The following is a 16,619-nucleotide window of genomic DNA, read 5'->3' as shown; positions in this document are numbered from 1 at the left end:
AATTTCTTTTCTTCTTCTACTCACATAAATGAATCTCTATACTGTGACATAGAGGATTTCATATTTTCTTTTCTGTTTTCTTCTTTTTCATATGAGTAGGAACAAGGATCAGAACATTCTTGTTGAAGCTGATCCTGAACCTGAAAGGACTCTGAAGAGGAAACTAAGGGAAGCTAAAGCACAACTCTCTAGAGAAAATCTGACAGAAATTTTCGAAAAAGAAGGAGACATGGCCGAAAATAATAACAATGAAAGGAAGATGCTTGGTGACTTTACTGCACCAAATTCCAATTTACATGGAAGAAGCATCTCAATCCCTGCCATTGGAGCAAACAATTTTGAGCTAAAGCCTCAATTAGTTTCTCTGATGCAACAGAACTACAAGTTTCATGGACTTCCATCAGAAGATCTTTTTCAGTTCTTAACTAAATTCTTGCAGATCTGTGATACTGTTAAGACCAATGGGGTTGACTCCGAGGTCTACAGGCTTATGCTTTTCCCGTTTGCTGTAAGAGACAGAGCTAGAATATGGTTGGACTCTCAACCTAAGGATAGCCTAAACTCTTGGGATAAGCTGGTCACGGCTTTCTTAGACAAGTTCTTTCCTCCTCAAAAGCTTAGCAAGCTTAGAGTGGATGTTCAAACCTTCAGACAAAAAGAAGGTGAATCCCTCTATGAAGCTTGGGAGAGATACAAGCAACTGACCAAAAAGTGTTCTTCTGACATGCTTTCAGAATGGACCATCCTGGATGTATTCTATGATGGTCTGTCTGAATTATCTAAGATGTCATTGGACCATTCTACAGGTGGATCCATTCACCTAAAGAAAACGCCTGCAGAAGCTCAGGAACTCATTGACATGGTTGTAAATAACCAGTTCATGTACACTTCTGAAAGGAATCCTATGAGTAATGGGACGTCTCAGAGGAAGGGAGTTCTTGAAATTGATACTCTGAATGCCATATTAGCTCAGAACAAAATATTGACTCAGTAAGTCAATATAATTTCTCTGAGTCTGAATGGAATGCAAGCTGCATCCAACAGTACTCAAGAGGCATCTTCTGTAGAAGAAGCTTATTATCCTGAGAACCCTGCAATAGCAGAGGTGAATTACATGGGTGAACCCTATTGAAACACCTATAATCTCTCATGGAGAAATCATCCAAATTTCTCATGGAAGAATCAACAAAAGCCTCAACAAGGCTTTAATAATGGTGGAAGAAACAGGTTTAGCAATAGCAAGCCTTTTCCATCATCCACTCAGCAACAGACAGAGAATTCTGAGCAAAATCCATCTAGCTTAACAAATATAGTTTCTGATCTATCTAAGGCCACTCTAAGTTTCATGAATGAAACAAGGTCCTCCATTAGAAATTTGGAGGCACAAGTGGGCCAGCTGAGTAAAAGAGTCACTGAAACTCCTCCTAGTACTCTCCCAAGCAATACAGAAGAGAATCTAAAAAGAGAGTGCAAGGCCATTACCTTGCTTGGTGTGGCCGAACCCAAAGAGGAGGAGGAGGACGTGAATCCTAGTGAGGAAGACCTCCTGGGATGCTCAGTGACTAATAAGGAGTATCCCTTTGAGGAACCAAAGGAATCTAAGGTTCATCTAGAGACCATAGAGATTCCATTAAACCTTCTTCTGCCCTTCATGAACTCTGATGAGTATTCTTCTTCTGAAGAGAATGAAGACGTTACTGAAGAGCAAGTTGCTAAGTACCTTGGTGCAATCATGAAGTTGAATGCCAAATTATTTGGTAATGAGACTTGGGAAGATGAACCTCCCTTGCTCACCAATGAACTGAATGCATTGGATAGGCAGAAATTACCTCAAAAGAAATAGGATCCTGGTAAATTCCTAATTCCCTGTAACATAGGCACATTGACCTTTGAGAAGGCTCTGTGTGACCTGGGGTCAGGAATAAACTTAATGCCACTCTCTGTAATGGAGAAACTTGGGATCTTTGAGGTGCAAGCTACCAGAATCTCATTAGAGATGGCGGATAACTCAAGAAAACAGGCTTATGGATTAGTAGAGGACATGTTAGTGAAGGTTGAAGGTCTTTACATCCCTGCTGATTTCATAATCCTAGACACTGGAAAGGATGAGGATGAATCCATCATCCTTGGAAGACCCTTCCTAGCCACAGCAAGAGCTGTGATTGATGTGGACAGAGGAGAATTGATCCTTCAACTGAATGAGGACAACCTTGTTTTTAAAACTCAAGGATCTCCTTCTGTAACCATGAAGAGGAAGCATGAAAAGCTTCTCTCACTGCAGAGTCAACCAAAGCCCTCACAGTCAAACTTTAAGTTTGGTGTTGGGAGGCCACAACCAAACTCTAAGTTTGGTGTTGAACCCCACATTCAAACTCTAAGTTTGGTGTTGGGAGGTTCCAACCTTGCTCTGATTATCTGTGAGGCTCCATGAGAGCTCACTGTCAAGCTATTGACATTAAAGAAGCGCTTGTTGGGAGGCAACCCAATGTTATTTAGTAATATCTATTTTATTTTCTTTTTGTTATTTCGTGTTTCATTAGGTTGATGATCATGTGGAGTCACAAAAACTACTAAAAAATCAAAAACAGAATGAAAAACAGCATTAAAAACATCACACCCTGGAGGAGGAGCATTCTGGCATTTAAACGCCAGAAACAAGTATCTGTCTGGCGTTTAACGCCAGAAACAAGCATCTGTCTGGCGTTAAATGCCAGAAACAGGCTACATTTGGGCATTTAACGCCAGAAACAAACAACAGTCTGGCGTTAAACGCCAGAATTGCATAGCAAGGGCATTTTACACACCTAATTGGAGCAGGGATGTTAAGTCCTTGGCCCCACTGGATCTGTGGACCCCACAGGATCCCCACCTACCCCACCTTAATCACTCTTCCCCATCACCTCTTCACCACTCACATCTATCCTCTCTTCCCCAAAAACCCCACCTACCTTCAAATTCAAACTGTTTTCCCTCCCAAACCCGACCCTAATGGCCAAACCCTAACCCCCCCCACTCCTATATAAACCCCTCCTTCCTTCTTTATTTTCACACAACACAACCCTCTCTTCACCACCTTGGCCGAATACACCCCTCTCTCCCTCTCCTCAATTTCTCTTCTTCTTCTCCTTCTTTCTTTCTTTCTTCTTTTGCTCGGGGACGAGCAAACATTTTAAGTTTGGTGTGGTAAAAGTATTGCTTTTTATTTTTCCATAACCATTAATGGCACCTAAGGCCAGAGAAACCTCTAGAAAAAGGAAAGGGAAGGCAATTGCTTCCACCTCTGAGTCATGGGAGATGGAGAGATTCATCTCAAAGGTCTATCAAGACCACTTCTATGAAGTTGTGGCCAAGAAGAAAGTGATCCCTGAGGTTCCTTTCAAGCTCAAAAAGAATGAGTATCCGGAGATCCGACTTGAAATCCGAAGAAGAGGTTGGGAAGTTCTCACCAACCCCATTCAACAAGTTGGGATCTTAATGGTTCAAGAGTTCTATGCAAACGCATGGATCACTAGGAACCATGATCAAAGTGTGAACCCGAATCCAAAGCATTGGCTTACCATGGTTCGGGGAAAATACTTAGATTTCAGTCCGGAAAATGTAAGGCTGGCGTTCAACTTGCCAATGATGGAAGAAAACGCACGCCCCTACACTAGAAGGGTCAACTTTGATCAAAGGTTGGATCAAGTCCTCATGGACATATGTGTGAAAGGAGCTCAATGGAAAATTGACTCAAGAGGCAAGCCGGTTCAACTAAGAAGGCTTGACCTCAAACCAGTAGCTAGGGGATGGTTAGAGTTCATTCAACGCTCAATCATTCCTACTAGCAACCGGTCTGAAGTTACTATAGACCGAGCCATCATGATCCATAATATCATGATTGGGGAGGAAGTGGAAGTTCATGAGATTATACCTCAAGAACTCTACAAGGTGGCTGACAAGTCCTCCACTTTGGCAAGGTTAGCCTTTCCTTACCTCATCTGTCACCTCTGCAATTCGGCTGGAATTGACATAGAGGGAGACATCCTCATTGAAGAGGACAAGCCCATCACTAAGAAAATGATGGAGCAAACAAGAGATCATGGACCTCAACATGAGCATGAGAAAATTCCTCACCATGAAATCCCTGAGATGCCTCAGGGGATGCACTTTCCTCCACAAAACTATTGGGAGCAAATCAACACTTCCCTAGGAGATTTAAGCTCCAACATGGGACAACTAAGGATGAAGCACCAAGAGCATTCCATCATCCTCCATGAAATTAGAGAAGATCAAAGAGCTATGAGGGAGGAGCAACAAAGACAAGGAAGAGACATAGAGGAGCTCAAGAGCACCATTGGTTCTTCAAGAAGAGGAAGACGTCACCCTCACTAAGGTGGACCCGTTCCTTAATCTCCTTGTTCTTATTTTCCTATTTTTTAGTTTTTGAGCCTTATGCTTTATTTATGTTTGTGTCTTTACTATATGATCATTAGTGTCTAAGTGTCTATGTCTTAAAGCTATGAGTGTCCTATGAATCCATCACCTTTCTTAAATGAAAAATGTTCTAAAAACAAAAGAACAAGAAGTACATGGTTTCGAATTTATCCTTGAACTAGTTTAATTATTTTGATGTGGTGACAATACTTTTTGTTTTCTGAATGAATGCTTGAACAGTGCATATGTCTTTTGATATTGTGGTTTATGAATGTTAAATATGTTAGCTCTTGAAGAATAATGAAAAAGGAGAAATGTTATTTGATAATCTGAAAAATCATAAAATTGATTCTTGAAGCAAGAAAAAGCAGTGAATACAAAAGCTTGCGAAAAAAAAAAGAAAAGAAAAATGGCGAAAAAAAAGATAGAAAAAGAAAAAGCAAGCAGAAAAAGCCAAAAGCTCTTTAAACCAAAAGGCAAGAGCAAAAAGCCAATAGCCCTTAAAACCAAAAGGCAAGGGTAATAAAAAGGATCCAAGGCTTTGAGTATCAGTGGATAGGAGGGCCTAAAGGAATAAAATCCTGGCCTAAGCGGCTAAACCAAGCTGTCCCTAACCATGTGCTTGTGGCGTGGAGGTGTCAAGTGAAAACTTGAGACTGAGCGGTTAAAGTCAAGGTCCAAAACAAAAAAAAAGAGTGTGCTTAAGAACCCTGGACACCTCTAATTGGGGACTTTAGCAAAGCTGAGTCACAATCTGAAAAGGTTCACCCAGTTATGTGTCTGTGGCATTTATGTATCCGGTGGTAATACTGGAAAATAAAGTGCTTAGGGCCACGGCCAAGACTCATAAAGTAGCTGTGTTCAAGAATCAACATACTAAATTAGGAGAATCAATAACACTATCTGAATTCTAAGTTCCTATAGATGCCAATCATTCTGAACTTCAATGGATAAAGTGAGATGCCAAAACTATTCAAGAGGCAAAAAGCTACTAGTCCCGCTCATCTGATTGGAGCTAATTTCATTGATATTTTGGAATTTATAGTATATTCTTTTCTTTTTATCCTATTTGATTTTCAGTTGCTTGGGGACAAGCAACAATTTAAATTTGGTGTTGTGATGAGCGGATAATCTATACGCCTTTTGGCATTTTTTTACATAGTTTTTAGTATGATTTAGTTAGTTTTTAGTATATTTTTATTAGTTTTTAAATAAAATTCACATTTCTGGACTTTACTATGATTTTGTGTGTTTTTCTATGATTTCAGGTATTTTCTTGATGAAATTGAGGGACTTGAGCAAAAATCAGATTCAGAGGTTGAAGAAGGACTGCAGATGCTGTTGGATTCTGACCTCCCTGCACTCAAAGTGGATTTTCTGGAGCTATAGAACTCCAAATGGCACGCTCTCAATTGCGTTGGAAAGTAGACATCTAGGTCTTTCCAGCAATATATAACAGTCCATACATTGCTCGAGTTTAGATGACAAAAACTGGCGTTCAACGCCAGCTCCCTGCCCTATTCTGGAGTCAAACGCCAGAAACAGGTTGCAAAGTGGAGTTAAACGCCAGAAACAGGTTACAAACTGGCGTTTAACTCCAAGAAAGACCTCTCCACGTGAAAGCTTCAATGCTCAGTCCAAGCACATACCAAGTGGGCCCCGGAAGTGGATTTCTGCATCATTTACTTATCTCTGTAACCCTAGTAACTAGTTTAGCATAAATAAGACTTTTTACTATTGTATTCAGGGATCTTTGGATGTTTAGTTCTGAGATCATGGAGGCTGGCCTCTCAGCCATGCCTAGACCTTGTTCTTATGTATTTTTAACAGTAGAGTTTCTACACACCATAGATTAAGGTGTGGAGCTCTGCTGTTCCTCGAGTATTAATGCAAAGTACTATTGTTTTTCTATTCAATTCAAGCTTATTCCTATTCTAAGATATTCATTCACACCCAAGAACATGATGAATGTGATGATTATGTGACGCTCATCACCATTCTCACTTATGAACACGTGCCTGACAACCACTTCCGTTCTACATGAAGATGAGATAGAATGAGTATCTCTTAGATATCTAATACAGGGGACCGAGTCCGAGATATTAGAGTCTTCGTGGTATAAGTTAGAACCCATGGACGGCCATTCCTGTGATCCAGAAAGTCTAAACCTTGTCTGTGGTATTCCGAGTAGGATCTGGGAAGGGATGGCTGTGACGAGCTTCAAACTCGCGAGTGCTGAGCGTAGTGACAGACGCAAAAGGATAGTAAATCCTATTCCAATATGATCGAGAACTGACAGATGATTAGCCATGCAGTGACGGCGCATTGGACCATTTTCACAGAGAGGACGGGATGTAGCCATTGACAACGGTGATGCCCAACATACAGCTTGCCATGGAAAGGAGTAGGAATGATTGGATGAAGACAGCAGGCAAGCAGAGGTTCAGGAGGAACGAAAGCATCTCTATACGCTTATCTGAAATTTTCACCAATGAATTACATAAGTATCTCTATTCTAGTTTATATTTTAATTATGTTTTAATTATCAATTCTCTATAACCATTTGAATCCGCCTGACTGAGATTTACAAGGTGACCATAGCTTGCTTCAAGCCGACAATCTCCGTGGGATCGACCCTTACTCACGTAAGGTTTATTACTTGGACGACCCAGTGCACTTGTTGGTTAGTTGTGTGAAGTTGTGACAAAGTGTGATTCACGTTTGAGAGCACCAAGCCTTTAGCGCCATTGTTGATGATCACAATTTCGTGCACCAATACATTTCATTACTCTCTTCCATGTCTTCTTAGTTGCATTTTGTTTAAGTTGCTCTTGCTTATTTGCTTTCTTTCTTTTCATATTTTCCATGAGTGTTGAACTTTGCACTCTCTCTTGCATTGATGGTTTACTTGTGATATCTCTTGATTCCTCTATGATCATGTGGTATTGTTTTGTTGTTTGGAATTTCATTTTGGGATGATACATGTTTGAGTTTATTCAAATTTGTTTATTGTTTGAATGTTGCACACCAAGTGTTTGTTAAAATGCACCTATGACATTCTTAGTTCATTTTTCCACCATGCTTTCAATTTTGTGCTTTTCTCTCATTACACTTGCTTTCCTATTGTGCATTGAGCTTGTTGTACCTCATCCTTTCCATTCAATTACTCATACCCATGACTTGCTTCCTTGTGTCATATTGCAAGAATTATGTTTCAACCCCCTCTAACTCCACTTTATTTCTTGTGCATACTTTATTGTTGTAGAGCTAGATTAGGTGATTGATTTTCTTGTGCTTCTTATCTTTTTTGCATATGTCACTTTGTGTTGTTATTGATGCTTGAGTTCATTCTTCTCATGCCTTATTTGCATGCCTTTTTCACTCTTGCATCTCATGCTAAGTGATATGCCTTTTTCACTCTTGCATCTCATGCTAAGTGATATGCCCTGATTATTGCATTGTTGTCTTGTTTGCATGTTGCAACTATCATGTCTTCAAGATGCTTCACTCCTCTATGGCATTATTTCTCACTTGCATGTTATTATGGTTATGTTGCTTCTTTGAGTTTAATGTTTTCTTTTTTCCTTCCCTTTTCAGGATGGTCATAAAAAAGGACAAGAAAAAGGCTCCAACAAAACCACCTACCAAGAGGGCGCCTCAAAGAACAACTGCTAAGGCGCTCCCTGCACCTAAAGTCAAGCCCCTCTCCAAGATGGCGCAAAAGATTATCCATATTGATGAGCAAGAGAAGGGTAATCCTGCACGTGACCCCACAAGGTTTTCCAACCGCTTTTGTGAGCTCATGTTCCCGGCCATGATTGAAAGGAGCTATCATTCTGAGTATCTCCTCGCCCCCCAGCGCACATTGTTCAATTCGTGATGCCCCGCATTAAGCGGCAACAATAGGGATTTCTAATGCGGAAACTACAAGAAGCCAACCTTTCTTGGGTGGTGGAGTTCTACTCCAATTACCACTCCCCTTCTCTTCACTCAATGTATGTGCGCCGGAAGCAAGTCCTAGTTTCGGAGGAAGCTATCCAAGGGGTGCTTAATGTTTTACCGATACTGGAGGAAATGGATGGTTATCAAGAGGTCCTACGCCAGCGGGATGCATTTGGGTTTAATTGGGATTCGATCCTTTGGGTCATTGCCCAACCAGAGAATCATTGGACCCAATGGAGACTCAGGATGAGGCCCAAGTGCCTTGACGCACGCGCGCTTATAGTGGAGGCTCGAGCATGGGCCCAAATCTTATCCTATTACGTGCTTCCAAGCACCCATGAGTCATCCATCACGACGGACTTAGCCCTCCTTGTTTGGTGCATACTCACGGAGAGGCCAGTCAACATCCCTCTCCTCATCTGACAAGTGATGGGTTGGGTCCATGCCAAGGGTAATCTCCCATTTCCTGCCTTGGTATTAGATTTGGTTGCTGCTGGTGGTGCCCCCCGAGAGGCTAAGGACATGAAAGCGATGATTCCGGCAGAGGGCCACATTGTCCCAAGTAGAAGATATCTTAAGCCTCCCACGGACACTACAAGCCTTGATATAGCTCCCCCTTCCACCACGCCTACCACTTCATCCGCACCACCGAAGTCAACCCATCAACTACTTATGGAGCTTCATGAGAAGATTGATCGATATGAGAGGCGGAACCAACGCCGATTCGCTTACATGAAGAAGCTTTGGAGTTGCACTAACCCGCCTGCGGAAGAGCCAGACATTTCCACATCCACTTCAGCCCAAAGTGAATCAAACTCTCAAAAGATGGATGGTGGAGGTGGCGACCCTAATCCCACTTTGCGTATCACAAATGGCATGGAGGACCGTGCAAACTTCTAAGTGTGGGGAGGTCGGTTACCGACTTCCGTAGGTAACAACCTTTTCTCTTTTCAACACCCATAATTCTGATTCTCTTTTGTTAGTTAGGATAGATTGCATGGTTAGTTTTGTAGTTGAGCATTTTTTCTTGCATGTTAGGACTACTTGGTTAGGGTGACAATCTCTTTTCCAAGAAAATCATCTTTAGGGCACCCTACCAATTTGAAAAATTTTTGTATGTTAAACTTGCTTGAAGAATTTACTCTGGAACATGGTTTTTGAGCTAAGAACACAAGCATGTGAGTTTTGAGCCTGATTGTGTGGTTACATCTTATAACCACTTATTTTCATTCTTGTGTGCATCATTCTCTTTCTATGATTGTAATATGTGCTTTGTTTGATTCTCTATGTCCACTATTCCATGTATACATGCATTTATATGATTGAGGTCATCATTTCATTTAGCTCACTCACCCAAATAGCCTACCTTTCATCAACCATTGTTAGCCAATTTTGAGCCTATTTAATCCATTTTATTCTTAATGTTAGCACATCACTACCCCTAAGTAAAAAATAATAAAAGTCCCTTAATTTGGATCTTTGATTAGCTTAGCCTAGTGAGGGTGTGTATCATTTGGGTATGGAAAACTTGGGACATTGGTTGAGGTAAAAGTGTATTTTATATTTTTGTTGAAAATCATAGGATTGGGTACGTACTCATGCATTAAAAATGTAAAACCATATGCATTGATACGTTTGTATGTACTTTGTCGAAAAAAATAGATATATATATATATATATATATATATATATAGAAAAAGAAAAAGCAATCAAAAGGGGAAAAAATGTCCCAAAGCAAAGTAATAATAACAATGCATATGGAATGTGAATTAAAGAGAATGCATGAGTATGTGAAAAGTGGGAATCATGGGTAGCTAGGTATTGTATTAGAATTTCATAGGTTGTTATATGTGTTTGGTAAGAGCTTAGACTAATCAAAGATTCAAATTTCAAACTCACTTGACCATATGCATCCTTACCCTTACCCTAACCCCATTATAACCTATGAATAAGATCTCATGATAGATGTGTGCATGCATTGAATAATTGTTGATTGTTAGATGAAAAAAATCATGGAAAGCATGATTAGAAGAGAACTAAGTGGATCGACCCTATACACTTGAGTGACTAAAGCGGATACACATCCGGTGAGGGTTCGATGCTCAAACCCTTGTTCCCAGCTTTCACGAGCTTTCTTCATGCAAGTTATATGCCCTCCATTTTGATGTTTGAATTGGTGGGATTCGTAATTTATCTTGTTATTTTGGCCCAATGTGCTCATACTTGTTCTTGGAAGGTTGAGTCACTTCTGACCAAGTAGGTAGATACATTTGCATTAGTTGCATGCATTCATTTAGGTAATTTGCACTTCATGAACCCTATTCTCCTATGGTCTTTGGTCTTTTTATCTTTAGCATAAGGACATGCTTGGTTTAAGTGTGGAGAGATTTGATAAACCCCAAAATTGTGGTTTATATTGTGTAGAATTTGGGGAGTTTTGTCAATGTTTTCCACACTTATTCATATAAATTACATGGTTTTGTGTTCTCTTCCTAATTTTGCTTCATGGTGGAAAACATGCTTCTTTTGCCTTAAAATGCCATATTTTGATCCTCTTCTTCTATTGCCATTAGATGCCGTGATATGTTTGTTGAGTGTATCAGAGTTTATAGGGTAAGAATGGCCTAGAAGAGAGATAGAAAGCATGCACAAGTGGAGGAACATGAAGAATTGAGCTTTGGAGAATTGGCTGCGACACGCACGCGTGACCCACACGCACGCATGGGTACAAGAAGCTAGGGATGGCACACAAGAGTCACCAATTCGCGTGGATTGGCGAAATTCACATCGACGCGTACGCATGCCTGACGCGTACGCGTGGATCGCAAAACTCAAGCGACGCGTACGCGTGACGCGCAGCACGTGACCTCATTAATGAAATCGTGGCTGGCGATTTTTGAGGAGCTCCAGGCCCAAATTCAGTTGGATTCTGCATGGAAAAGACCCAGGAACCCTAGGGGGAAAGGGGGGATCATTCATTGTAGACTTGACACACATTTTGGCTAGTTATATTTCTCGTATTCTAGGGAGAGAAACTATACTCTTCTCTAGATCTAGTTTGATTTGATCTTCCCTTGTTGAATTATGAATTGGATTTGTTAATTCTAGTTTTTAATTGTTCAATTTGAATTCTCTAACACAATTTTGTTTAGATCTTGTGTTTGAATTTTGATGTTCTTGTTAGTTTCCCATTTTCTTCTCATTTTGTGAATTTTGTGGATCTTGAATTTCTACTAGCATATTGATGTCTTCTATGATGGATAGTGTTATTTGAGTTGTTTTTCATTGATAATTGTTAGTGGGTACTGTAGTTCTCAATTAATTTGCAATTTGAATATGTCTTTTATTAATGCATACTATGTGTTTGATGAAATGTTTCCTTTGATTAAGGAGTAGTTCTTTTTACTCTTGGCCTAGGCTAAGGAGATTGGGTAAACTTGAGTCATTGGGTCTAATTGATTTGGTGAATTGAGAGCCCTATTGGTCAAATTGATACCCATTGACACTAATCCTCTACTAAGTCAATTGGTAGATGGATTGGGACTTATGAGTTGAAATTGACTAAGCCATTTAACGTACTTCAAGCTTAGAAGTAGACATTATACTTACTTTAAGCATAGAGGTAGATTTAATGACCTTGGTTCCTCATAATTGTCAAGATATGGTTATTAGACAAGGATGGTGACCTCAATTCCCATGCCTAGCCAAGAGTGCCTTTTATTGTTCACACTCAAACCCAAAAATACTATTTGCTTGATTATTGTTTTAGTTAGTTGTTTACTTCATCCTAGAGTAGAATTAGATTACATGTTCTCTTGGTAGATTGAAATTGCTCTCACTTTACTTTAGTTACTTGAGTTAGTTCCTTGCACTCTAAGATTTCTTGCATGTTAAGTCTAGTGATTTAATTTCTTACTTATGACTCCCAATCCCGGGATTCTAACCAATATTGATGCACATGTTTGCCCATTCCTTGTGAGACGACTCGAGGTTTGAATACTTCGATTTATTTTTATTGGGATTGAGCTTTGTGACAACCAATCTTTTAAAATTTGATTCAAGGGTTGTTGTTGGTTAGAACTATACTTATAACGGGGTTTCATTGAGAAATTTTATACCAACCATAATCTTAACTATCAGTCTTCTAGGTATTGCATAAAGGGATTAAAGTGTGTTTGGAAGGGAGGTGGTGAAACGGCGTCGTATTGGTGCGTAGGGACTAATATGTCTTTGTTTCCAAAAGTTTAAAGCCACGTGTCATCCCGTAACGAATAGGTCAGTTCCACGTTTACCATGTCAGAATTTTTCGTCGAGTCCAACGGATTAAATTCAATGGAAGAATAAATTTATCCACATTTTAGAGGGGTCAAAAACATGAATATATTTTCCATTCCGCAAAAACAAAAATATCCGCATAAAAAAAAAGGACGGACCTAATTGTTATTTTCTCAAAAAAATAACATTTTCACACTTCAATGCCAATAATTTAGTTTTAGATCTGATCTCTCCATCTCTCCAGACACCACCGAGATTATGTTCTTACTTCTTAGCACTCTAACATCATCCACTACAATCATTCCCATCTCATCTTTCAAAACCAAAAGAGAAGACAAGACGGGTGCCACTGTAAGTAAGTGATCGAAATCAAAGATGGCAGGCTTCAGCGGCGACGAAACTGCTCCTTTCTTCGGCTTCCTCGGTGCTGCTGCTGCCCTCGTCTTCTCCTGTCAGTATCTCTCTTTCTCTTTTATCGCTCAAAAATGAAAAATACACGAACATCGTCTTGAATTTCTTTCTAATTATTGTTATTATTATTACTAAAAATGAAACGAGAGATGATTTTATTTATTTATTGTTGGGTGGGGATGGGTTGGCAGGTATGGGAGCGGCGTACGGAACGGCGAAGAGTGGAGTGGGAGTGGCGTCGATGGGAGTGATGAGGCCTGAGCTTGTGATGAAGTCGATAGTGCCAGTTGTGATGGCTGGCGTGCTTGGTATTTATGGCCTCATCATTGCCGTTATCATCAGCACTGGCATTAACCCTAAGGCTAAGTCTTACTATCTCTTCGACGGTTACGCCCACCTGTCCTCCGGCCTCGCTTGTGGCCTCGCCGGTCTCTCCGCTGGCATGGCCATCGGAATTGTTGGTGATGCTGGCGTCAGGTATTCTTGCTCTTTTTCTTCACAATCCCCTTTTGTTGCTTATTTGTTTTGATGCCTGTGCTGCGAACTCTGCTTCAATACAACGTTTTCTTTTATTGGACTAAGAAATTAAATAGTAAAATAAATATTGAATCTGTTAGGGGATTGACCACTTTAACTACCTTTGGTGTCCAATTTTCTTATTTCTTAAATCGCCAATAGCAGCATTAGCCAGAAGGAAAAAATAAAACCCATGATGCCATGAATATGTGGAGGGAAGTTAAGAATTGGTGAAGGCAGTTAAAAAACAGAGTAATACCCCAAAGATCAGTCTCTCAAACTTTTAGTCGGACACTTTAGTGGTCAACTAATTTTAATCACCAAATCAACCCCAAACTTCTATTCCAGTGACTTTTGTCTTTTATTAAATAATGACAGAGATAGATATGTCTAATTTTTTACCAAATTTTGACATGAGGTTTGATATGTCTAACAAAATAAAATGTTAAGGATTGATTTAGTGACTAAAATTTGTTTAGGACTGACTAAAAATTCTTTCGGGACTGATTTGAGATATTATTCTTAATAGAAACATTAAAACCAAGTGAAAAAATTATTAATAGAAATGCAGCTTTCATGCCTGGCGCTAGCATATATAACTAATATTGATGGCTTTTCTTCTTGTTAGATGCCTTAAATCTTCTTATTTTGGGTCATTCACACAAATACATGTAATCAGTCCCTTCTCTTACCATGATATCAAGAATTAAACAGTAATCTATTTTACTAGTCCAACTCTTTTAACTCCATATTGCTTGTCTGAAAGTGTTTGGCTCTTTGCTGTTATGGTTATGGTAAAGACAACGAATGAACTGAAAGTTTGTCAGGTTTTAATCTAAAATGTTTTAAAGCATGTTTTAAAGTGACAAACTTTTTGTGTATTTTTCATCATTGAGTTACGGTATCTTATATATTTCTCTAAGCTTGTATGGATTGTGAAAAGTCATTTCTGTACATGCTTACTCTTGAGCATTACTTTGGTTATCCAGTGATTGCTGAATGCTAATGTTGTCTAAATAAGCATAACATACGCTTGAATGTTTCATGTGGACGTTCATGCTGTATTATGCTGTGAATTTTCCTGTTCATATTTTTATTTATATCAAATGTCTGATGATCATATGTTGTCTTTATTTTGTTCTTTAAAGCTTTTTTTGCATATTTTCTTTTCGATGAATTGCTTCCAGTGCTGTTGTAGAAGTTCTTGATTTTAAGAAATTTCTTGGGTCTTGTTTCTGTCAATATTAGTAAGGCAGAAAAGGTGAACTTTTGTTAGTCCAATGAGCTTAGTATAGCTAGATGAATATTGTTGCATCATTTCACTGGTTTATCCAATGGTTGTCATTTGAATGGCAAATATTGATGTGCCCACGTATAGCTTCTTAACTTATTGAGTCCTGTCCTTTTTTTTCTTTCATAATCCCAATGTGTGCAAGTCTCCATTGCATGCTGCTTGTTTGTTAAACTTACCATAGCATACATGAATGAGAAAGTATAGGTAACCAATTCTATGTGCAACAAACTTGAACAACTTTTCAAAACATCTAATTTTGAAATTCTAAAAAACTTGGATTAGGTTCAGAAACATGTGCCATCCAACCTCAACCCCCTAGCGTGACCTCCCCCTCCAATTCCTCTCCTTGCGATGCCGTGATCTCCCACTGCAATTCCCCTCCAGGGCCCTCAAGGTCCATTGTCCCTCGCGCGTTGCCGCATCCCCCCCCCCCCCCCCCAACTCTTCTCTCCGCGGCGCTGGGCCCCTCTCCATCGAACCCTGATCGCTGCAACACCGGACCTCTCCGTGCAACACCTCTCGCCGCTCCACCGGACCCAACACCTCTCGCCGCGTTCTTCTTCTTGTAGGTTTTGTATGATTCTTTTTTCTTGTTTGGGATGTTTCTTTTCTGTAGTTTTTGAATGTATCTGTTTTATATGTTTAGGATGTTTCTTCTTTTTAGGTTTTGGATATTTTTTAAATAGTTTTAGATGTTTCTTTTCTTAGTTTTCAGATTTTCTTTTTCCAATAATGTTGGATGTCGCATTTTGTTAGGTTTTGGATTTTTTAAAATGAATTTAGATATCTCTTTTTTGTTAGATTTTGGATGTTTCTATATTCGAAAATGATGCGTTCTTCTTTACCATAATTGTTGAAAGAGTTTTTGGTAATTTTTTAGAATGATTTTGGATATTTCTTTTTGTTACGTTTCAGACGTTTGTTTTTGTTTTTTGTGGATGTTTTTTATACTTGGTGAAATTAGGGTGACTCCTGAGTTGTGGTGCTATTTTTTTTCCCTTAATAGATTTCTTTTTTTCACTAGTTGGCTGCAATTGGCTACACCACCCGTTTGGTTACCTAACAGAGTTGTGCATGAATATATATGCAAATATATTAGAGAATCCTTTGACGCCGACTAAGGTTACTCCGACTTTTTCAGGGCTAATGCTCAGCAGCCGAAGTTGTTTGTCGGAATGATTCTGATATTGATTTTTGCTGAAGCTCTTGCTCTCTATGGCCTTATCGTCGGTATCATCCTCTCATCCAGAGCAGGCCAATCCCGTGCTGAGTGAAACATCATAAGCCAAATTAGTCATAGCTGCTAGTAGTCACTTAAAATTTGAGAGTCTGGCTTCTTTTTTGGATTGGAACAGTTTCATTTGAGTAGAGTTCTATTATTTCATTTTATTTAGAACCCCAAATATTGTATCAGAAGTATTAGTTTTGTGATGATGTATTCTCCTGCGGATGATTCATTTGGATGTTTGCTTAATTAATGATATGATACTTTATTTTTTATTTTGCAAGTCATTGGTTCACTATCTTCTAAAATCTAAAATATAGTCAAGCTATAGCAAAGCCATGACAAAGCCACGTGTCCGTCGTTTGTGTCTAGGCGGCAAACCATTTTCATGTTCACACAAGCCCCACAAGTGAGTTGTGGGTGGACTGGTGGAGAGAGAAGCTTTTATAGAGGTTTTGTTATGGGATGGGCGGGAATTCATTTTGCTATCTAATTTGGAAAAAGAAAATCAAATAATAAATGAATGAAAAGAGATGCACAGGG

The 16,619-nt window shown here is 39.4% G+C and overlaps 1 protein-coding gene across 3 annotated transcripts; it reads left to right on the top strand.

The window, feature by feature from the left end:
• The first annotated feature begins 12,709 nt into the window (after positions 1–12,709).
• On the top strand, positions 12,710–16,359 carry LOC112765240 (V-type proton ATPase 16 kDa proteolipid subunit). Of its 3 annotated transcripts, none has more exons than XM_025811156.3 (3): positions 12,710–13,081; positions 13,233–13,518; positions 15,876–16,359. In XM_025811156.3, the coding sequence occupies exons 1-3, from the start codon at positions 13,006–13,008 to the stop codon at positions 15,970–15,972; spliced, it is 459 nt and encodes a 152-aa protein (XP_025666941.1). In that variant the 5' UTR covers positions 12,710–13,005; the 3' UTR covers positions 15,973–16,359. The 3 variants fall into 3 exon arrangements, 2 of the variants coding, with proteins under 2 accessions (XP_025666941.1, XP_025666940.1); XM_025811155.3 differs by having other exon boundaries at positions 12,746–13,081; positions 15,993–16,359; XR_011875263.1 differs by having other exon boundaries at positions 12,764–13,081; positions 13,233–15,416.
• Positions 16,360–16,619: the final 260 nt, after the last annotated feature.

This window comes from Arachis hypogaea, chromosome 17 (genome assembly GCF_003086295.3).
Source record: "Arachis hypogaea cultivar Tifrunner chromosome 17, arahy.Tifrunner.gnm2.J5K5, whole genome shotgun sequence".
NCBI lineage: Eukaryota > Viridiplantae > Streptophyta > Magnoliopsida > Fabales > Fabaceae > Arachis > Arachis hypogaea.
Note: the sequence above shows the minus strand (reverse complement) of the source record. Positions and strands in the feature narration are given on the sequence as shown.